The 23,848-nt window shown below is 40.5% G+C and overlaps 2 protein-coding genes across 3 annotated transcripts in view; one reads left to right on the forward strand and one right to left on the reverse strand.

Moving 5' to 3' along the window:
- eya2 (EYA transcriptional coactivator and phosphatase 2) overlaps positions 1-10,711 on the forward strand; it is a 42,713-nt gene extending 32,002 nt beyond the window's left edge. Inside the window, exons 10-16 of the mRNA XM_086117726.1 lie at positions 1,834-1,923; positions 5,663-5,721; positions 6,654-6,814; positions 7,950-8,064; positions 8,634-8,755; positions 8,870-8,970; positions 9,945-10,711. Of these exons, the coding sequence (XP_085973852.1) occupies positions 1,834-1,923; positions 5,663-5,721; positions 6,654-6,814; positions 7,950-8,064; positions 8,634-8,755; positions 8,870-8,970; positions 9,945-10,025 (729 nt within the window). The 3' untranslated portion in view covers positions 10,026-10,711. The remainder of the gene's footprint in view (positions 1-1,833; positions 1,924-5,662; positions 5,722-6,653; positions 6,815-7,949; positions 8,065-8,633; positions 8,756-8,869; positions 8,971-9,944) is intronic.
- Positions 10,712-12,476: 1,765 nt separating this feature from the next.
- Positions 12,477-22,370, reverse strand: tgm5l (transglutaminase 5, like). Of its 2 annotated transcripts, none has more exons than XM_086118444.1 (13): positions 22,052-22,370; positions 21,527-21,760; positions 19,925-20,043; positions 19,703-19,831; positions 18,604-18,781; positions 18,368-18,503; positions 17,070-17,173; positions 16,686-16,925; positions 16,362-16,430; positions 16,082-16,282; positions 14,577-14,734; positions 13,080-13,216; positions 12,477-12,839 (listed from the first exon to the last, which is right to left on the reverse strand). In XM_086118444.1, the coding sequence occupies exons 1-13, from the start codon at positions 22,353-22,355 to the stop codon at positions 12,689-12,691; spliced, it is 2,160 nt and encodes a 719-aa protein (XP_085974570.1). In that variant the 5' UTR covers positions 22,356-22,370; the 3' UTR covers positions 12,477-12,688. The 2 variants fall into 2 exon arrangements, with proteins under 2 accessions (XP_085974570.1, XP_085974572.1); XM_086118446.1 differs by having other exon boundaries at positions 21,953-22,060.
- Positions 22,371-23,848: the final 1,478 nt, after the last annotated feature.

A 23,848-nucleotide genomic window follows, 5' to 3' on the forward strand; every position in this document is an offset into this window, starting at 1 on the left:
ACAACCCCCTCTGTGTGAGTCGAGAACATCGTGATGCTTTAAATCTTTCTTCCTCTGGATTATCCGAGAAAGGCTTTTGCATGTTGGAAATGGTGATTATGGATAATTATTATAATTGTGAGAGAAGAAGAACAATACTTTCGTAATCCTTTAACTCCGCCTCATTCATTCTTTCATGAATCTCTTCTTTTTCTGTCCTGCGATGCTCCTCCCTCGACATTATTTCCATCGTTGCCTCTTCATTTATACATACAAAAGGGCTTATTTTCCAATTGTGTAATTATTCACCAGCCACCCGGAGATTTGGCTCAGCAATGTGAATGTGCTAATCTGGCGTTCACCTTTGGCTAGCATCCTGTAGCCTCTCCCAACTAGCTTGCCGCCGGCAGACACGACAATGCTCTAAACAATGCGGCGCACATCTGCGCTCACAACTGCTTTTGTCATTTCGGGTAAACTGAGCACCCACGCAGCTTCTCGGCGTACATTTTGCTGGTGCACAAAGTAAAAGTGCAAGCCCAAATTTTTACTACACTTTGCAAAACATATTGTATGTACACTGCATTCATTTTAATTTATCCAGAGCAAATGAGTTTGAAAGGAGATCAGCAGTTGCACAGGATATTATCCGATTTCGGTTCATCTGAACAAAAATGGTTCAGCATCCATGGCTGGCAACAATGGACATTTATTCATCTATCTATGCCAGTAACATGCACTGACATGAAAATGATCAAAATTATTTTCCAGTAGCTGTCAAAAGGAACTATGTGGCTATGTATGCTGTTCATAAAACAGAATTATAGAATAATAGCGATAATAAAGACTTAACGGGCCAAGAATTCAAAATGAGAAAGTTGTGACTCTATCGATTATGTATACATACCGAGCTGCTTTTTTATTACAGTACTTTGTGACTTTTTTTTAACCTGAACAGGGTTCTTTTAGTCTCTGCTAATGCTAACTATGCTAATTTTCGCCGATTGACTGGTGATTATTTTGTATTTAGTGGTCAAAGCAGCGTTTCTTGGTGTGTTGACCGTTGATTGTCACCACAAAATGAAATTTAATTGGGGAAGGCTCCTTCACGCGATTCGACCAGCCTGGAAATAGACCATCTGTTCGGGAAAACCAACGCAATTTGACAAAATTCCCAATAGCCAGCACGTTCTTGGAGCCAACTGTTGTTCTCAGTGCCTCAAATCATCACCACGCAATCATGTGGTGAGGGTAAATACTTACCAGTCAGATGGTGGTAGTTGGTGGTATGTCAAAAGCTATACGCGGATTAAAATGCAGAAATACATGTATTTATTTTCACATTAATTACATGATTAGCATTTGCTTATGCTACTGAAAATCTCGATTTGGTCAGGAAAAAAAGATGTTTTGGAGGAATGAAAATGTGAAAATGTTCATGTTTCTGAGATAGACACATTATGAACGTGCTCTCACAAAAAGTGTCCGTGTGTAAATGAAACGATCTAAACGTGCCCAGATAAGAATCAGAGAAGTGTTGAAGCAGATTCACACTTGCCTGCCCTGGAACGTGATTGACGTTCTCCGAGTCAACCGCGGAAGGGACAAGATTCCCAATCGGAGCAGGCAGCCTGCACTGACAAAGCCAAGAACATTTCTCAAGACGAATGATTGTTCCCTAAATCAGATTCACGCGATAGCGTCGGAATACCGCACAGGCTGTCAATCCTGCAGATCTTATCTTTCATTAAGTATTTTACAGTGCAGGTTGTTCTTGCTTTTTATTTTTAATTGTTTGAGTTTGTGAATCCTCTTCTTAATTGAGCTGCTTGTTGAGTTCTGATCTTGTTGCAGGATTCATCCAAAGCGGTTTCACTGGGTTTGTGGATGGAGGAGATGATCTTCAATTTGGCCGATTCACGACTCTTCTTCAATGATTTGGAGGTAAACTGGGGAAGCTTTTGCTTTTCTAAATAATAACCCAAAATACTTAAATCAAGTTCAGTGTTGTCTAAATCATCATTGACGCAAACTTTATCGATCACGTTAGTCGTAAAATGTGCTGTGTTAAATAATACCAACATAATAATAGTAACAATATGAATTAGAACTGCATGTGAATAAAACATTGAATACTAATGAGAATATTAATTATAAGAATTGCTGAAAAACAACAAATATACAAAAAAAAAACCAACAACCAAACAACTGGAGAGAAAAATGTGGAGCAGTACGTGTGGTACAAGTACCAGTAGTGGTATGTTAGCGCCCTCTAGTGGTACATGATAGAATCACTGAATCTATCATGTATATTAAATTTTCTGCAGAAAATTATGCAGAAAATTAAAACTGCATAATTTTACAGTGGCTTGTAATAATAATAAATGTACTTTTTTGAGAGTAAAACCTATGCCTCATTTTTGATTAACACTTTGGCCTACTACATACTGTATTTTAATGTTGGGCAAGATGCTGGTTTTTGGAGGGCCAAGTATTTTTGGTAGTGGTACTTGGGGTAAAAACTTTAGGAACCACTGATGTAGTGTGTATTAAAAAAATAAGTCAGTCTAAGGAAAAGAATAATTATTCATGCCATAATTTTGCCTGACAATTTTCATTTTGTGTATAATTAGATATTTTACACCTTTAAAATGCAATAATATTATGTAATAATATTAATATTTATAATAAATATGGTGAATACTGCCCGATGATAGCTGGGAAAGGCTCCGGCATTCCCCGCGACCCTTGTGAGGATAAGTGGATCAGAAAATGGATGGATGGATGGAGTGTTGAATAAAATTAATTCTGTAATTTTACTTTATTATTTTTATATTTGACATTATTATTTTGCCCTCATTGTGAGTTTGTTTTCTACTACCGTAGTACTGCAGTTCTTCTATTGACTTTTTTGTTGATTTATTTAACAAAATTTGAAAAAAAAAGAAAGGGAGGATAAAAGATCAGATTGAATGGAAGTAAAAGTGACCATTAAAAAAAAGGTCACCTTATTCATTTATTTATTTATTATTTTGTTAGTTTACTCGTTTTGGATTTTCAGAGGTATTTATTCTTTTTCAAATATTAATATGCATTGTTGGGCTCGCAGAGCAGCCTGGGCCGGTCAGAATATTAAGAAGAGTCGTCAGTGTATCACTCTATAAGCACATAAAATAAACATTGTTCGAGTGAATATCACTGTGACTTTGTCAAACTAAACAATGGCACGTTTTTTATTCTACTGGCATTAGCAGCCAAGCTTTTAACTGTAAAATAATGAATTACTTAATGCACAATAATCTCGTCGATTATGAATGATGTGTGTGCGCTTTTCAAACAAATAAGAAAGAGCTTGTGTGTGTGTATGTGTGCATGTGAGACAGGAACATTAGTGGAGTGGGCGGAGGAGTGAATGAAGGGCCGGGAAAGAAGCCAACAGAACCCGTTTTTCTTTTTTCTCATTGTTTTCAGGCGTCTCGTAAATCTCTTAAGCAGGAACAGCATGTGGCTGACAACTGCTGCTAAGTCTTAAGGTGCAATTACCTCATCTCTGCCGTGTCACCACTCACAGGCTCGTATTTAAGGCTGTCAAGGACATCGTCACCTGCTTTGTCTTCACACGAAAAGCCTCACATTACGCTTTACTACGTGAGCAACCTGGAATTTTATTTAAAACCTGAAGGAAAATTACATACATGAGCAACTACATGAAAGAAAACAGGCTGCATGGTGGACAATTTGCTTGCACTTCTGCCTCACAGTAATCAGGTCCGGGGGTTTGATTCCGATGCCTGCATGGGTTTTCTCTGGGTACTCTGGTTTCCTCCCACATTCCAAAAACAAGCATTGTAGGTTATTTGAACACTCTAAATTGTCCCTTGGTGTGATTGTGAGCACGAATGGTTGTTGTTCGTCTATGTGTGCCCTGCGATTGGCTGGCAACCAGTTCAAGGTGTCCCCCGCCTGCTGCCCGAAGACAGCTGTAAATATAAGTACATTTTAGAATGAAACCACCTTAAGCAGGAATGTACGCGTGCACCTTTGTGAGGCGCGACGCTTGATGAGGTCGTACACTGTGTGTACTTGAACTATGATGACTATGATAGTATCGATGAAAAGAAATACTTGGAAATATAGTTCGCTTTTCAGGTACCCAGCATTTTTTTTAATTGCGGAATTCAGTGACATCAGATGAGTCAAATTAGGAAAAAGCACCGTGCTGAAGATCACGGTGGCCAGTCAGCCAAAGATGGCTGGCAACCCTGAATTGGTTGTCAGCCAATCACAGCGCACACAGAGACCAACAACCATCCGCGCTCACACTCACACTCACACCTCGGGACAATTTAGAGCAGTGGATCTTAACCTGGGTTCGATCGAACCCCCGGGGTTCGATGAATTGGTATCAGGGGTTCGACAGAGATTCTGCCATGGAGGTTAAGACACACCCAACTCAACATGTCATTCAGTTACGATACGCCCGCCTGGCCATCACTGGCTGCAGATGATCACATGACCGCTACATTGCTTGTCCAATCAGTGCTGCGGGAAATTTAGTTCGCTCCGTAGTCAATGTGTGACTGTCGTGATAGTACATGATGTGATTTTTTTTTTTTTTTTTTAGAATGTTTTAGTCCATGCTAATTATGTCGAGCAAAAAAAAAAAGAATTGGTCAGACGAATATGTACAAACATGGATTCACATGTATCCCAGAACGTGATGGGACTCAGGGTCCTATCTGCATGATTTGTCATGCCAAGTTGAGCATCTCTAGTCTCGCACCCGCATAACTAAAGGAACACTTCTCGAATCATATTTTTATTTTTCAGTAATAAAGGGTTCGTTGAATGTGCATATGAACGTGTTGGGTTCGGTACCTCTCACAAGGTTAAGAACCACTGATTTAGAGCATTACACTTGTTGTTGTTTTCATTTTATGTTTTTATGTAATCTTTATTTCTCCGAAATGTCACTTTTAAATTGCCCTGTGGGCCTGATTGAACTTCCTTGGGGGCCAGTTCCGGCCCACGGGCCGTATGTTTGATTTAGATCATCCATCCATTTAAATGGATCAGAAAGGATGTAACCTGACCGGTGTCATAAACAACCCCCCCCCCCCCCCCCCCCATCGCGTGGCGTTGATTATTTTTTATGCGCTGCAGCAATGCCCTCATCTGACACAGAGTTAGCCAGTGAAGGATTGACATGCCTTCCCTCAATTTGACTCTGGAAAATTGTGAGGATGATTCAAAATTCATCAGAATTTGACCAAGAAAAAGCCGCGTTAAATTGGGGAGACGGCTGTGCCACGATGGCTTTCAACGCGTTGACGTCACAACTATGCCACTTGCAGGCAAATAGGAATGTGCGCATGGCGTTTTGAACAAATGGGTTGCGTGAGCTATTATAAGTTTACTTTAATACAACAAAAACGTGCGTGGATGCAGTTTTTCTGGATAAATCATTTATTTGTTTCTTTCTGACCCGTGCGTACATATAAAAGAAAGTTTGATTTCACCTTCAATGAAAAAGAAAAAAAAGATGCCGTCTGTCTTTTTGGAGTTTCAGGGAAAAATAAGAAGGCAATATATATTCAATCAATATAACATTGTGCTTGTGCAGAGATAATCGCGCTAACATTTTTAATTGCACCTTTGTGCCTTTTGCTTTGCCTTTTGTTAGGAATGCGACCAGGTTCATATTGACGACGTGGCGTCGGATGACAACGGTCAAGACCTGAGGTAGAAAACCGTGCATCATGCTTTTGAAGCGCCTTAAATGTAATTCTTCACCACATTCATTCTTTTTAATTCCCATTATATTCCATGTATTTTTGTGATCTTCCGTCATATTTTCATTCCCATTTGATCTCACAGCGGGAATTTTGTTTTTTGTTGATCTACAGCAGTGGTGTCAAACATACGGCCCGCGGGCCAGAACCGGCCCGCAAGAAGGTTCAATCAGGCCCGCAGGATAATTTAAAAGTGAAAAAAATGCGTAAAAGACACAGAATTCATATTTTTTTAATAAGGTGCAATTCATTGAGTATCCTTTCTTTTTAAATCTCGTTTAATCTTAAAGTGCATTACTATATTTTTCAATACCAATTACTTGTTAAAGTTTGTCCAATCAGTGGGTCAGTGGGATCAGTTGCAATGCATATATGTGAATGATAGAAGTAAATTGCACATTTGTCGAAGGAAATGCAATGTGCTTCATGAAATGTTTCGTAAAAGATATGTTCATTAAATTTCCACATTTTCCTAATGTTCTTGTACTTCTTTATAGCAAAATAAAGGAAAGACATATTGTTTTGGTTATTTATAGCAAAGTATGGTATCATTTTAATGGTCCGGCCCACTTGACATCTACCGAGGGCGTATGTGGCCCACCATGTGAAATGAGTTTGACACCCCTGATCTACAGTATATGTGGCCGATGTGTGGTACTTATTGACCCTTTACCTCCCCGAGCATGAAATTAGCTCTTCTTTTGCGCCCCCATGTGGAAATATGAGGAAATAACAGTTAGAAACAACTTTTTAAGACCATTTGATTCAGTCTCACTGAAAATATGCAGTGAGAAATCAACTGACCGTTGATGATTAATGATAAGGATCGCTTGTGGTGTTTGTGTCATTTGTATTAAGTCGGGGGGTTTTTTTGTATTGCAGCACATACAATTTCACAACGGATGGCTTCCAAAGCCCGGCGGGAGCCGGCTCCCTGTGCTTGGGCTCGGGGGTTCACGGCGGGGTGGACTGGATGAGAAAGCTGGCGTTCCGATACCGGCGGGTCAAAGAGATTTACAACACATACAAGAATAATGTTGGAGGTAATGTGTTCACTCCGTTTCGTAAAATGTATTCACTTAGCTGTAGTTTGGATTGAATTACACATGGTTTCATGACAGCTTTGTTCCCTTGTTGCTGTTGCTGTTGTTGTTTTTACTTTTAAAATCTTGAAATTTCACCGACGTTATCAAAAAAAAATCATTATTGTCCAACTTGGAATTTCATCTTCAGAATTGGACTGTCCAAAAATATGAAATTTTGCCTCATATTTACACGAAGACATCTGAACCACTGACAATTTGGTTTGCTGCTGAAAGAAATATGCTGTCTAAAAATGCACAATTTCACTTCATATGTGAAGAAAACCACATTAACAATTTGGAATGTCACCTAAAATGAAGTTTGAAATTTCTTTGCATGTTTAAAGGAAACTGTGCTTTCAAACAACCTGGAATTTCACCCAAGTATTAAAAAAAAAAAGGGTTGTCACCTGAAATTAAAGAAAAACCGACTGCCTAAAAACTTAATTCATTTCTACTTCAGTGAACAATCTGGTAACTCTTTGGAAATTCACCTTCAATTGAAGGAAAATTACAACATTGAACAACTTGGAATTTCACTTAAAGTGTCAATCAATAATGAATCAAATGAGTTACTTTAGATTATAGCAGATGAAATTGTTGTTTCTTTAAATTTCAACTACAATGTAAGGAAAGTTGCAAGAAGCTCTTAGACACTGTATTTTTCTGGAAATTTCAAATTCATTTCAAAGAAAATGGACAACTTGGAATACCACGTTAAAGAAAAGGAAAAATACACTCTTGGACGCCTTACCATTTCATTTAATGAGTAAAGGGGAAAATAGAGTCAAGCAGCTTGGATTTTTGCTTCCAATTGAAGGAAAATGCACTGTCGAACAACATTGACTGTCACCCAAACGAAAGTTATACAGTTGAACAACTTGTAATTTCACCTGCCCAACAACGTCTAAGTTCAGAGTGAGGACAACGAATGAAAACCTGTTTTACAGTGACATTAGCAAAAACCATAATGAACTATAATTTCAGATGAAGTGTCGTTTAAAAAAAAAGGATTTGCAACATCCATTGATTTGTTTCCACGAAGCGCGTGTGTCGCGTTCTCATGTTGACGCTTGTGCCGCCCCCTGGTGGTCAGGTTTGCTGGGCAGCCCCAAGCGGGAGGAGTGGCTCCAGCTGAGGCGGGAGATGGAGGTCCTCACTGACCTGTGGCTCACCCAAGCCCTCAAGGCTCTGGCGCTCATCAGCACCAGGTCACTTCACTTTAATTTGGCTTTTTCCTCGGCTTTTTAGGGCACCTTCGGCAATGCTCTTTTTCGATGTGATAACCTGTCGAGAACACCTACACTGTAAACTTTACAGTGTAAAGTAAAAAAAACAAACAACTTGGGGTTTTTTTGGGAGGGGGGGACTAAAACAGCAGTTGAAATTGGAGCGTCTTCAACCTATCGAAGTAGTTGACATTTATGGCAACAATGTGAGTTAGCACTAGCAACTAAGCAAGTGACTTGCAAGCTCCAAAACTATTTGCTGCTTTGTTTTTCCTTGTATCTTTAAGTTGGGAAGAAAATACGAAGGACAAAAGTTCTCTTATTTCTTCGTTTTTAGTTTTCACAACAGCAAAACTGAAAATATTTTGTTAAATTGCCCAACTCAAATTTGTTGCCTTGAAAGTCTGTGTGTGTGTGCGCACGTGTAGTACCTGCACAACCTAAAATATGTTTGAACAGGGGTGTGTAGACTTTCTGTACCCACTATACAACAAATATGATGAATGGTGAACGCTTGATAGCTGACTCGGCATTGTGCCGTGTGATCTCAGGCCCAACTGCGTGAACGTCCTGGTGACCACCACCCAGCTGGTCCCGGCCCTCTCCAAAGTGCTACTGTATGGTTTGGGAGCAGCCTTTCCCATTGAGAACATCTACAGTGCCACTAAAATCGGTGAGTGAGGAGGGGGATGGGGGGGCGGTGGGGGTGCGGTGTGTGGGGGGTGGCAAAAGCATGCATACTCAATCTTTTCTTTAAATGACACTGTGTGATTGTTGCGTGTGGCAGGTAAAGAGAGCTGTTTTGATCGCATCTCTCAGAGGTTTGGCAGGAGAGCCGTCTACGTGGTGGTCGGAGACGGAACCGAAGAGGAGACGGTGGCCAAGAAGGTGACGCTCACTTTCAAATTTCGAACGTGTCCCAGCGAGGGCTTGAACGACTAAAGACTTTTTTCTCGTCAACTGTCATGTAATGAAAGTCGAGTCAAAGTGAATTCATCGCCGTTGTACAGCAATCCCCAACCCTTTTTTTTTTTTGCACTATGGTTTTGCCTAAAGATATATTTCTAAGGGCGGCCCGGTGGGCCAGTGGTTAGCACGTCGACCTCACAGTGCAGAGGTGCAGGGTTTGATTCCGGCTGCGGCCTTCCTGTGTGGAGTTTGCATGTTCTCCCAGTGCCTGTGTTGTTGGTTTTCTCTGGTTTCCTCCCACATTCCAAAAACATGCATAGCAGGTTAATGGAACACTCGAAATTGTCCCTAGGTGTGAGTGTGAGCGCGGTTGGTTGTTCGTCTATGTGTGCCCTGCGATTGGTTGGCAATCGGTTCAGCGTGTCCCCCGGCGACTGCCCGAAGACAGCTGGGATAGGCTCCAGCACCTTTTCGCAACCCTTGTGAGAATAAGTGGAATGGAAAGTGGATGGATACATTTCTAAGGAGTGGCATGTGGAAACATTTGATTAAAAAAAAAATACAACTGACTCGGACATTGAATGTAGAGTGCCTGTATGTGGGCACCATCTTGAATCTAAATATTCACGATCAATATAAAAATTAAATGTTCATTTAAATATGAATCCAAATCAAACTAAATGAAAGACATTTCCATTCTGTCATTCCATTTTGATCCGTTGCATCAAAACTCATTTGGTTGTTGCTATTTTGTTGTCATTTCTAATGTAGACAAAGTACATCACGTAGTTGATTTCATCATTTTTCGAATGAAAATCACATGTTGAAATGCTTTTGGTGTCCGTCAATTGTGACAATAGCTGTCATGATTTTTGTTGTGGTCATCATGAATATGAAATTTTGTTTTGTCATGTATTGAATTCATTGAAAGTTGTCCTTTTGTGCGTCCTCAGAAAAACATGCCATTTTGGAGGGTGTCTTGCCGGGCTGACCTGGAGGCTCTGAGCCACGCACTGGAGCTGGACTACCTGTAAAGGGCGTCAAGACCCCCCACACCCCTCCTTCGCAACGCACGCACGCACGCAGACATACACACACATGCACACCACCTTCACCAGGAACTCCTGGACTCTTGAACAAACTGATGATTCCCAGTCAGTGTTGCTGAGTCAAGTCGGCGGGAAGTTTGATTGTTGAAAATGACCAAAACGAGCGGCTAGAGGACCAAAGCTTCAGCGCTAATCCCAGGGAACTTCTTTGGCAATTTTTTTTTTCTTCCTCGACTATTTAATTCAATTCATCTCACTTTAAAGAATGGCGTCTCTTGATTTGATTCTTGATTTCAAGTCCTCAAATAATGACATTTGTTATAGGGGGGGTTAAAAGCTGCATCAAAGAGGCTATGAGAAATACTACCAGTTAAATGTAAGCTATTTATTGTCAATCATGGAATTGCCTCCACCAAAAAAAAAAAATGGAAGAGATCAAAAGTTTCTTGAGCTTCCGCTTCCTTGTTTTGGGATGTTAATGTTGGTGCGCTTTTGTGCTTTTTTTTTTTAACCCTCCTTTTCTGTCCCTAATCGCCTCTTGTGTAAATTAGACGGACTGTTAGCGCATGTGCCTGTCAGCTTAGCTATGATGATGTGTATATAATGCTTTCTGCTCCATTTGTTTTGACACACGGTTCAAATAGACAAATAAATAAGTTAATTGCACCGTATGGAGGACTCTTTTCTTCTCACACCTTATCTCAGGGATGCGCAACTTAAATGCTTGACGGGGGTCACAATTTTTCATCAGTGCTACTCGGGGGGGCCATGTATATATTTTTAATTTTTCATAATACATATGTCAGTGCATGAATAAAAGATCCACTATCATAACCCAACAACAAGGAGTTTTACGCAAACCCCCCCCCAACAAAATAAACACATTTTGTGTTTATTTTTTCCACAGCAAAGGGCTCAATGTAAAAAATTAACAATCAAGGATGGCGCAAAACTGCTGAACAGCAAACCAACAATGAGTTCAAGAATTCACTTAGAGCATTTTTTTTCACAAAAATTTAGCCACTTTTTATTGATTTGTTTCTTTTATTATTGAGGTAATGTTTGCCCCATAGCATTCCAAATACACAAAAAAAAGGTCTGATATTTTTTCCCCGCATTTACCCCATTTTCTTTTTCGTGAAAAACCTATAATATTTATCAGTGGTTTCTGTACATTTTAGGGGGTTTGTAAAACGTTTTTCAATTTTTTTTTCTTTTCAGTGGCCTCTTAGTGTGTGGTAGGAGGCAGTATGTATGTGGTCTGCAGGCCACCAGTTGCCCATTCCTGCCTTAGTTCAACACAGGAACAGACAACCATGAGAAAAAGTATTACATTCGATTTGGTCAATGTAAGTTTTCAGAAGCTTAAATAGAAATGTTTACAAGTCATTTTATTTCCATAGACAATATTATAAATTATTATAGATACATATTTAAAAGAATTGTTGATCAAAAAAATTACACTGTTATGCACACACATGTAAATTAGAAAATAAAACATCAAAACATATTCATTTAAATTGTCTGATGCGGGCCGGCCCGATGGTCCAGTGGTTTGCGCGTCGACCTCACAGTGCAGTGGGGTTCAATTCCAGCTCCGGCCTCCATGTGTGGAGTTTGCATGTTCTCCCTGGGCCTGCGTGGGTTTTCTCCGGGTCCTTCGGTTTCCTCCCACATTCCAAAAACATGCATGGCAGGCTGATTGGACGCTCTAAATTGTCCCTTGGTCTGAGTGTGAGCGTGGATGGTTGTTCGTCTGTGTGTGCCCTGGGATTGGCTGGCAACCAGTTCAGGGGGTACCCCAAGGACAGCTTGCATAGGCGCCAGCACACCCCGCGACCCTTGAGAGAATAAAGCGGATCGGAAAATGAATGAATGAATGAATGTTTGATGCGGGCGACTGGTGACCACGTCCACCTCACAGTGCGGAGTTACGAAATTTGATTCCGGACTGTAGCCTTCCTGTGTGGAGTTTGCATGTTCACTCCGTGGGTCTTCTTCGGGTAATTTGGTTTCCTCCACCATTCCAATCATTAGTTATTTCTTTATTGTTCCTAAGTGTGATTGTGAGTGTGAACGGTTGTCTGTCGACTGTATGCATGCCCTGCAACTAACTGGCTGTCAACCAGTTCAGGGTGTAGCTCGCCGACTGCCCAAAGTCAGCTGGGATAGGCTCAAGCGACCCTTGTGAGGATAAGCGACTGGGATCATAGATGGATGAATACATAGTTTCATGAATTAGGTTAAAACATTGAATTTGAAGAGTAACCTACCAGAGTTTTGTAATTTAGCATTTCATTTCACACAAAGATGAAATAACCAAAATACTATTCTTAAAAACATGTTCACAAAATAAGCTATATTAATTCAAAGACAAGTTCAGTACATTCTTTCCATGACTAATTTGTCATTATTTTAAAGGACATACGTTAACAGTTCAAGATTAAATGATTTATTTCGTTATCATTTTCAGTTGCGGTCATCAGCTTCCATAGACAGTGACGTAGTACGCATATAACACAACATTTAATATGAAGAAAAACAATTTTATGTCACAGCTTGGTCATTTAAAAAAAACACAAAAAAGCTCAATCACAAGCGTACAAGACGGCATTCACACTTGATTGTTAATTAAACAACATTTTGGTCTAAAGAGGCTGGATGGAGACCATCTTGAATCCTCTGACAGTGGACTTGTTTGAGAGGGTCAGCGAGGCCTGAAGCATCTTAGTTCCCGTCATCCTGGGGACAAAGGTGATGCGTTGCTTTCCGCTTCCTCCTGGACGCAGCGGGAACATCCTGGAAAAAAAAAAAAAGAAAAGAAAAATATCTCTTTTAATGTATCAATAATGTACTGCTCACTTCAAATTGTACTTTTCGGCTCTATCGTTGCCTTTTAAGTCCAACTGAAACTCGAGATGTTGGTTACCATTTTTATTCGAACAGATACAGAGTACGGATATGCAACGCCGCTTCGCTTCTTCCGTCGAAAAACTTCTACAGTCTTATCATCTTCAGAAGGAGGAGATGGCAACTTACTTGAAGTTGGCGTGGCCTTGGAGGAGGCCGGCGCCGGACACACTTAGCACGCCGCTTACGGGATGCGAGAAAGGGTTAGTAAAGGTCACGCTGGCACTGTGCTCCCGATTCAGGGCCAATTTGTCTTCGCCTTCAATCTGAAGGGAGAAGCAGCATTAAAATCCAAGTCATTAGGGACACCTGAAGAGTCCATCCGTCCATCCATTAGAGGGAAACTACAGGCAATAAAAAAAATGTTGGGCAATATGTGCCCCCACTGGTCTAAACAAAGTATTTTGGAGAATACTGCACTCATGGAGTAAGAATTAAGCAGATTTTTCCATTTATTTTCATCCATTTGAAGTGGCTGCTTTTTGTGGGCCAAAACTGCTCTCTGCTGTCGACCAAAACTGATGTAAAAATGCCTTTGGGCTCGAATTGTGAACAGCATAGCTCTTCTGAGTTCGGTCTCGGGATGATTTGCTTTTAGTTCGACATTGAGAACAGATTAATCACGATAATCGAGATTCTGCTGTAAATCACAGGCATCAGGAAAATATACTCATATGTACTGACTTAGCTAAACTGAGCATGTTTTGTCAGTTGTTGATTGGCGGCTGTATTCTGTCTGCTCGCCTTGCTGATTCACTTCGGTGTTTTCCTAGCCTGTACTCAATGTCATGTTAGCGAATTGGCATCCTGACATTGATCTGCACCGCAGTTCCAAAACAGAGGTGGAGCCAGCCAGGTATACAAAAGTAGAAACACAACCAGCCAGGAAATGATCCTACCCATGTTCGTTTACAACCACAAACAAACAAAAGAAAAAGTTAACAATGCAGAAGTGCTAAAACAATGTCAATGCACAGTTACTGTCCTATATGCTCATGATGCAGTACATTTAAACACATGACAAGTCTATTTTTTTTTGTTCAAAGACACCTTTATTTCAGCACTGAAACAGGCTACAATATTTTTGTTATTCATTTATGCTGTTCTCTCAGTATATTGTAGCCGTACTGATTTGAAAGTGCATTTAAAGACCTTTTTAAGCGCAATATATGCTGTAATAACATACGGTGCATCCCTATATTGTGAATGTCACTTATTATGGGTCACTTATTACATTGACCGGTAAGTCATGCAAAATTCTCTCACTTAGTAACTCATAATTGGATACAAATTACTTATACTCTTTATATAATTGAAAAATATTTGAAAAAGAAATATGTTAAAATGTGCTTATGTATTCCAAACTGGTATTCATTTTCCATTCATTTTTTATAAGATGTGAAAAAAGAAATCCGGTATGTTTGCTTTTGTTGCTGAAACATCACAACAGAGGACTTTGCTTATGTACAATTTATGTACATAAATAAGGTCGTAATAATAAACATGTGGTTACATAAATACATGAAAACTGAGCATTATTATTGTTGTGAAGGCAGTATTTTTGATGGAAGTGTGGGGCAGCAAGTGTGCATGTGTGTGTGTGTGCGTGTGTGTGCGTGTGTGTACCTGAATAACAAGCTCTGGAGTAGCCACATTGAACTCCTCAAAGGCCAGCACATGCTCATGTGTGGCCATGTCCTCCAGCACCGCCGCCAGGTTGACCAGGTCGTCCCCGACCACGTCTTCGTACTGGCCCGGATGGATCTGCTGCTTCAGGACCTTCACTGCGCACACGCAAACATGGACGTTTCACTATGGTTGAATAATTTATAATTATTTCATTAATTTTTATTTAGATATTAATTTCACTCTATATCATATTTTTATGTATTTCATTCTTTAATTGACGGAGATTAAAGATAGAACTTTCAACAAACACTGTCATCATACAAACGACAAAAGTCATTCAGATAAATAAAGTGAATTTAAAATGGTCAAATGAATGATGTTATTAACAAAAAAATTAATGAAATATAAAAATGAAAAATAAATCAATGGTCCAACTGATTACAGTAGAATATAAGATGTATGTATGTGTGTGTGTGTGTGCATACATATTATAATATGACATTATTAATAAAATACGTTTTACATGAATTATCCAATGAATTAAGTCATATTAAAGTTGAATTATTTTGACTGAAGAGTTTCTAACTTCAGCAAGCTACTGTAGTTGACTGTGTTCCATTTTGCATCATTTTCTTCACATTTCAATCCCCAATCAAGAAAATGAATAGAGTGGTACCTCGACCTTCAAGTGGCCCATCTCATAAATTAAGTTTTTCAAGGAACGAGCTTAATATGTGGCTTGACTGTTTTTTTTTTTTTCTGGAGTCGCAAGTAAAACTCAGTGAGGAGCGTTACATGCTAGTTGCTAGCTATTTGGCGGCAAACTTTGCAACAAGAAGCAGATAGTAAAACGTCTTTGAAAAAGGCCAAGTTCTTTTCTTGAGAGGTTTATGGCAGCTCCCATTCAAAGTTTGTTGTAAACCAAAAAAAAAAACAAACAAAAAAAAAAAAAAAGCTCAAAATCACATAACTTTGCCTTACAAAAGTCAGCTAACACGTAGTAGAAAAAGCCATACACGGGCTGGCAAAACTGACATCAGGTTAGTTCTAAATCTTTCAACAACTTTTATCCTTTGTTGAAAAAGGCGAACATGACTGCTGGTCTTCCTCTATTTCAGCATCAAATTGACGTGTAGTGTTTCTCGATATTTATTATTACCGCCCCTACTGGCCAAGTTGCACACACCAAAAGGAGTAGCACAATGTTCTCTGACTTTAAGCATGGAATCATGATGCACAACTCCTTAACATTCTATTTAATTGTGTTCGGGGGGGTTTTTCCATGTAGAATATTCTCAAATGCTATTCATCTCATTTTTGTCGGGGTTTTTGGAGGGCTTCTACAGATAAATGTAATTCTCATTTTTTTCAAAGGAGAGAAATGATTTAAGATGAGTGTTTTGAGCTACCAGGGTGTTCACGGAACCAATTCAAGACATTGCAGTAATTACACATCACTTCCTCAATGACTACGGCCCTCCTGCATACAAACAGTGGCCTACCTTCCAGAGGCCCCAGTTGTATCGTACTGTGGTTTTCCCAGAAAGTCTCCGCAGGGCTGTTGTTGTATTCTTTGATCTGCGCGTTGACGTGGACCTTCATCACCTTGGCCACGCGCTGCCTGTTGATGACCTTCAAGGTGATGTGGATAACCATCCCAGCCACGGGGGTTTTATCCAGCGTCAGAATGGCAGCCAGCTTACCTGTTCGAAAATCAATCATTGACCTCAGAAGGGTGGTGTTTTGAAAGGCTGCAGACTTATTTTGGATGGCGGTTCTTACTTGTGCCTCGCCTTAGCGTGGAGCTCTCTGAGCGGGAGGAACTGTTTGATGAGAGTGTTGAAAAGCGGCCTGTTTTGGGAAGAAAACAACAGTTGGCCTTCAAAACACAACAGGTGGTAAAATTCAGAAGATATGAAATCATTTCAGATGAATTGCCAGTAGAAAAGGAAAAATTGAGATTGCTATTTTTTTTTTACAACTATAAATGTATCTTCCCTCAAAAAAAAATCTCACAATGTCCTAAAACGTGAGTACAGCACAGCATGACGAATATATTTCGCTTTGACTGGATGCAATACACATTGTTAGCTTTTTGCATCTTACTTTTGATATTTTTATAATCCCCGGTGATGTTGTACAGCCTGGGGAAACCCACAGATTTGGTGCAGATGAGCGGCCCCACTCTCTCCGTGTCCACGCTGCGGCTCACTACGCGGCCCTGGCTCACCACGCATGTGTGGACGTCAGCGTTCACCTCGGCGTAGACAAAGGGGATGTCGTAGAAGAGATCGATACGGCGCTCCTTGATGGCCTTGACGGGAGCCGGGCCGCAGCAGAACACACCTGGTGAAGACAAAAAAAAAGACAGTTTGGATTTAACGAAGACATATTGCGACAGGGGGAGCAAAGCGCGCTTGTGGTTAGTATGTCTGCTTTACACTTCTGAGGTTCTGGGTTCGAGTCCCTGCTTTGCTATGTTTTGCTGACCTCTGCTCCTGTGCTGCGGGGTGGGATCCAGAGCCTGCCAGCCATCCGCGTCGCTGCCCAAATCTCGCCGAGTCATCCAACACTCGACCCATACGTGGAAGTTCCTGTTTGGGGTTGGTCACAATGAAAATATGTTTTAATCAGAAATCAGATTGACATGCTCTATTCACCTCGAAACTGATTGCCTGATTGTATTAAAAATGCACTTTCCGGTACAGTATTGTACTTTATAAAAACACGTCAATGTAAAAACAGAACCAAATACATAGTAAACAGTTTCATGCTTTCATGACCACTGATATCATGCTGCGCCATCTGGTGCGCATGTGTTGGCCGCTAAAGGACAGTGGTCTCTTCTGAACTCAATAAGCTGCAATAATATTTGTCGTTTTTGACAGAGGATAAGGAACATACGCCTGTGAGTTGGTCTGGATGATTCCAGAAAATTAATTTTGACTGAGATTAAAATCAAAGTTGCTGATTATTCTGATTTTCCATTTATTTCAAAACTTTATACTATTTATTCAACTCCCAAAACTCAACTACTCAAAACTACCATCACAGTCTCATGCCGATTCATGCCTGCACAAGGAACACTTTATTATTGAAAACGATTATTTTTGTCCAGTAAATAAAGCCCTTGAAATATCAGATGAAATTCAAGCATCGAGCATTTTCATTCTGCTCCATCCACACCGTTGACGCCTACCATCTGTGCATAAATTGAAGCCTTGAATAAGCATTACCCTTAACTACTAATGTTATTTTCACAAATCTTTGGACTTACTGGGACCTTGGGGATTGTATTTCGTGCCATGCCGTTTTGAAATATGTGTTTGGTATGACAAAAAGAAAAGCCTTTGAATCTTTGTGTGCTTGAATTTTTAGGAAAGAAAAAAATTCCTTGAATCTTTGAAAACTCACTTCACTATCCATCCATTATCTGAACCGCTTTATCCTCACGAGGGTCGCGAGCGTGCTGGAGCCTATCTCAGCTGTCTTCGGGCAGTACACCCTCAACTGGTTGCCAGCTAAGAGTATAGTTATACTGTGTTTCTACTTGTGTTGCGACACCGTTTCTGTTTCAACGGGTTACGACCACAAAGTTGACGCTATTTTCGTTAGCCCATCAATGGTGTTTGGCGTTGTGTTTGGTATTACGATACCAGACTTCAGTTAAGCGTTTGTTTATGGTAAATGGTGAATGCAAAAGGAAAATGCTGATGAATGGGCGGCTCCCATCACTGCAAAATTTGCCAGTGTTCCTGTCTGAAACAGGCTGCCAGTAATTTGCTGACCAGATTGAGTCTTTCGTGCTCTTCAGCTTCTTTCCCATCTCGCTGTAGAACTCCTCAATGACCAGGTTGCCGTTGGTGTCGTGAGCCGAGTTGAAGTTTGTGACGATGCGGCAAGGAATGCCAAGGACGCGCATGACTGAAAACGCAACGTTGCAACACGACAATCTCTCTTTTTTCAAACGGTCGCAGATGACAAAAGGCTCTGCGCTTCTGTCATGGACCGCATGACTAATTACCTGTACACATGACAGCGGCAAACACCCAGCACTGGCCATACTTGACCGGCCGGTATCCGGACTGAGCCCAGCTCCTCAGGATGTCTCCGCTGCCGGTCCACGTGGATGCGTGGACCCCGCCGCTGAAATCGCCTGACCAGTTGCCTTTTAGCACGCCGCGGTCATCTTCGCAGTTGATCTATGTTGATAACAAGTAAAACGAAATAAAACACGAGGCTGCCTCACACAGTTGTCTAGGTCAGGGTGAGGCGTCAATGAAATGACGCAAAAAGTGGCACTATCAAGATCACGGAAGAAGTATAGAGTATATTTTATTTAGAGAAAGAGTTTTCAAAGAGCAGCCAATTAGCTTAGCAGGTTTTGCTTTTTTATGTTATTCTAGCTGCTCGATCTACCCTCAAGATTCTTTTTAATTCCTTATCTTTTATTTAGTGCATCCTTTTTTCAAACGTTTTCCAACGTCAATATATTTCTTTTTTAAATCCATGGAAGTTAGCTGACCTGATTAAAAAGGTATTGTTCCGATTTTTTGCTCTAGCTGCTGAACCCCCCTTCACATCACGCATTCAGAAATCCCTTATCCTTTAATGAGTTTATCTCTTTTTTCTAGATTTTTGTACTGTCTATAAAATCGATGGGGTTTTTGTAACATTGCTGACGTAAGCAGCTTTCAAGATGTTTGCATTATTTTTCTCACGCAACTGCACTTTTCCTACTGGCATACGTAACGTATATTATTTATGAACCCTTAATCTTCTTTCAGGAGTTATCCTGTCTACTCTCAAAAGTTGATCCCCAGTTAGTAGGTTTAAAATTAGGTTTCTTTATTTTTCGCATGCCTGTCACACACACTGCAAGGAAGGAAAACCACATTATTATTCTTGTTATTATTTTGCTTGTTGTGGCATTTCACTCTCTTGTTTGCATTTAAACTCGTCCTAAACGTTTTCGCCCGGCAGGTTTCTCCAGCATACATTGTTCATCCCAAGCAGCCAGCGTTCCGTTCCTGCTTTATGGGCTTGCGGTGACGCCAATGTCGTCACCGGCGGTGAGTCAAAGGGCATACCCAGCAATGCTGGGTGATTAATCGTGTTCTCACCATGGCTGAAACTACACGGCTGATGTAGACTGGGTTGTTGCGGTACAGGTAGTCCATCCTCTTATTGCGTTGGTGTTGAGGGCTGACATTGAGCAAGTTGAGACACGCCTCCAGGACGCCTGGCTCAAACTTTGCAGGCATAAAGACAAAGAGTGACAAATGATTCATTTGGCTTATACACGCACTGCATGATGTAGAAAATGCACTTTTTGTGTGTCATACCTGGTCCATGGACCATGGTCTGGACACAACGTTGGTAGCCGTCCCCATGAAGAGCAAACTCGAGTCATTCTGGATGTATTCCTCCCTTTGGTCCTCGAAGGGAATGTAGACACTGTCAGCTGTGAATACGTAAACAGCTATCTTGACAATTCATTTACATTTGTTGTGTTGATATTTTATTAATAGTCGACTGTAATGTATGTAGGCGGCCTGGTGATCCAGTGATTAGCGTGTCGACCTCACAGTGCAGAGGTTCAATTCCAGCTCCGGCCTGCCGCTGTGGAGTTTGTATGGGTTTTCTCAGGCCTGCGTGGGTTTTCTCCGAATACTCCGGTTTCCTCCCACATACCAAAAACATGCATGGCAGGTTGATCGAACACTCAAAATTGTCCTGAGGTGTGAGTGTGAGCGCAAATGGTTGTTCGTCTATGTGTGCCCTGTGATTGGCTGGCAACCGATTCAGGGTCCCCGCCTACTGCCCAAAGACAGCTGGGATAGGCTCCAGCACCCTCCGTGACCCATGTGAGGATAAGCGGATCGGAAAATGGATGGATGTAATGTATGTATACTTCAAGTGCTTTGTACTTTCATGTAGCTGAAACTGTAACAGGACTTTGAATTGTCTAATGTACAAAACATGTTCTACAAATGAATTTGCTGCCTTGCCTCGCCAAAATAAGACACTTATGAAGTGGCAAAAAGTCACTGTAACAAAGGGGTTTGGGTGGGGCAGTCTTCGAGTGTCTTCTTCATGCCACAGATGTACTTCTGCGATGTCGAGACACTATTGCATGACTAGCACAAAGCATTTAAAGGGTTGATTGGACATGAATGAAGTCAGCTATGACCACTCCCACGGCAGTGTCGCCTTCCTTCCTGAAGAACCTCTGACCTGCACTAGTGATTAAAATGACCAACATCGGGTTTAACAGACCTTCAAATATGGATATTTTGATTTTGGTATTTTTCATACTATTGGATGGTATATTTATACAGTACTACAATTTAAAAAAGAATAATAATAAAGCATTTTATTAATTAAATTGGCCGATAGAGATTAGCTGCACATTTTCAATTTCACACCTACTCACTGATGATATTTTGATAATTGACTAATTCATGAATTTCATCTTTAAAAAAATGAACTCTATGCAAATTTAATCCCCTAATTATGCAAAAAACAAATACAAGATATTAATTCCGATTGACAGTACAGAAAATGCACAAACAATGACTGATTATTGTTGAGTGACTGGCTTTGTCTGAAACATGTACACTAACAAGGAAAGGAAGAGTAAATGCAACACTGTACACATGCTGGTCTCGAGTTGGCTGCAGGCTGCAAAAGTACAAGCTGCGAGTGAGGCAATGACCGACATGTCGAACAGTTGCATACTTTTCCATGCAAATCCCTTAATCACGATCAGTGGCCAATCGATCGGAGCACCAATTAATAGGTAATCAAAACGTTGGAAATGGTTCTCAATCTATTTTTGGAGGTCCAATGATGAGACTGTTTGCATATATCAGCATACATTTGTTTTTTCAGAATCGTACAGTATCACGAGAGAACTTAAATAAAACGGCATAAGTGTGACCCACCATGACACCAGGGGTTGCAGAGTAGGATGAATTTGCTCGAAGCGCGAAACTTCAGCTTGTCTTGAGCGAATGCCGACACCTTAAAACTGTAGCAGCCCACTGAGGCCGAAAACGGGGCGCATATGTACACCGATGGGTTGGTCACATCCAGGCCTTCGGGGTCCATAAAGGCCGCCCAACGGGATGAAGGAGAGTTTTCAGGCAAAGTGACGGGCATGTTCACGTACAGGCGGCCTGAGGAGAGAGAGAGAGGGAGCCACATTTTCAATATAACAAAAACACATTCAATATTATTGATTTTAAGAATCAATATTCATATATACATGACGTTGTGGTTTTCGTGACCTAAATACATGAATGTAAAAATCTATACACATATATATTCAACTCCCTTTTCATGTCAATGAACCATAATTTATAACTTACCGGTAAGTTGGAAAATGCATCGCTGTCAGTTTTTTTTTTTTTTTTGGTCTTAACTTCCTAATTTAAATAAATAAAACAACAACGAACAAAAAGTCCTACCGAGCAAAACTTTCACCCTCAGCGTGTCAGCGCTGGGGTCAAAAGGGCTGTTCTTCATGGGCAGGCTGACTCTGAACGGCGCCCCTCTTCGCACCACCAGAGCTTTAGAGTGGCTGAAGCCGGCCGTCCGGTGGCGCTGCAGGTTCTCCTCAATTTCCAACTCAACTTGTTGCATGCTGAAATCTGCCCGGAGACAATGAAGATGAAAAGAAACGTTTCTGCTTTTATAAAGGGGGGACTGACAGCTATAGTTTATCGTTAAGTTATTCTCGAGTAAGGCAATGTACATACGCTTGCGTGACATGACAGTGATTCCAGCTTTTAAATGCCTTTGCTACACCCACCTCCAGAATTCCATTCGGTGAAAGGCGTTATGCACACACCTCTAAATTGCTGGAGGGCAACACCGACGCTCACTGGCTTGTGTTACGAATCTTACTCACCCAACCGTTGTCATATTTAAAGTGAATCAATGTGGCGACACCAAACAAGACTTTCCAGCTGCTTTTGGATCACACACTGCTTCTAATTATCGAAACTAATCTGATCTAGTCATACCCATACGATATTATATTGACAGAAAGAAGCCATTTGATGACAATCAGATGAACCATAATAACACAATCGGTTACTTTAAAAAAAAAATTGTGTTCAACTTGTATTTGAATTGTATTTTGCACCATCGAATGTAATGGCAATTCATTGTGGCTTTTTTTCGCTTTCAAATAATGCTTGACTTCGAAGAATAAAAGTATTTTTGTTCGGAAAAACCATTTTCCTTGGATTATTTTTGAGTGCATACTGTAGTTCTTTTGGGCCCATTTTGTATTCATTTGCCTGTGGTGTCACATTTTTTAAAAAGACAATCCTTGACGGAGAATCAATTAGATCACAGCAAATTATGACTCAATTGACATCCCCGTTTTAAAGATTAAGATATACTTTATTTGTCCCGCAATGGGGAAATTTACAGTCAGAGTTCAGAAAGAAAAACACTGGGTAGGGAGAGGGACACGCTCGGACTATCCTCTTCTGAGGATAATTTAAATCCAGGATAAAAAAAAAAAGATAAAACACGGTCTTATTTTGAATTAATATAATTTTATTTCATCTACACAGATATTTACGTCATTTTGACTTTTTGCTTTTTACGTTATTTTGCACTGACATGGTATTCGTCGAGCACTGTAACTTTTTTTTTACATGTGGAATGCAGAACCCATGATAGTAGGTGTAAATTATATTACTGCATCTCGTCCATTATCCAAGATCCTGATCCTCATGAGGGTCGCGGACGTGCTGGAGGTGATCGCTCAACTGGTTGCCAGCCAATCGCAGAAAAAACACATTTTGACACACTCACACGTACACTCACTGTGAGGCAGACGTGGTAAACACCGTGACACCTGGTGCATCTCGATGAATTAGAATATGGTAGAAAAGTAGGTTTATTTCAAAGTTTAATTCAAAATGGTGAAATGATGAATTGATTGAACTATTTTTAGGCTACTTCAGACCTGCTTTATTAAAATCCATTTAAAAAACTTTTAATGGGGACATTTCTTAAGAAGGGCAATTGTAGTTTTCATTAAAGCTCAAATTATAAAAACTAAGAAAATAATAATTCACTCTGTGTGAAGTACTGTAGAAGTTAAAACATTTTTACTTCACCTACTGAAATGAATTTCCATGGGTCGTTGTGGTGGTACAAACCCAATTCTGAGGAATTTGGGAGGTTATCCATCCATCTCTTAATCCATTTATCCTCACAAGGGTCGTGGGAAGTTCTGGAGCCTA

The sequence above is a fragment of the Hippocampus guttulatus genome, chromosome 8, assembly GCF_054856545.1.
Source record: "Hippocampus guttulatus isolate MCC_2025c chromosome 8, RoL_Hgut_1.0, whole genome shotgun sequence".
NCBI lineage: Eukaryota > Metazoa > Chordata > Actinopteri > Syngnathiformes > Syngnathidae > Hippocampus > Hippocampus guttulatus.

Bases quoted from the DNA above. Each gene is read 5' to 3' on its own strand.
- tgm5l (XM_086118444.1), bottom strand. From the start codon at position 22,355: ATGTCACGCAAGCGTATGTACATTGCCTTACTCGAGAATAACTTAACG. The intron at 17,174-18,367 runs GTCAGCAAATTA...AACCCCAAACAG, and splicing joins AGCACGAAAGACTCAATCTG to GAACTTCCACGTATGGGTCG. The intron at 16,283-16,361 runs GTAAGAACCGCC...ATTTTCGAACAG, and splicing joins CACGCTAAGGCGAGGCACAA to GTAAGCTGGCTGCCATTCTG.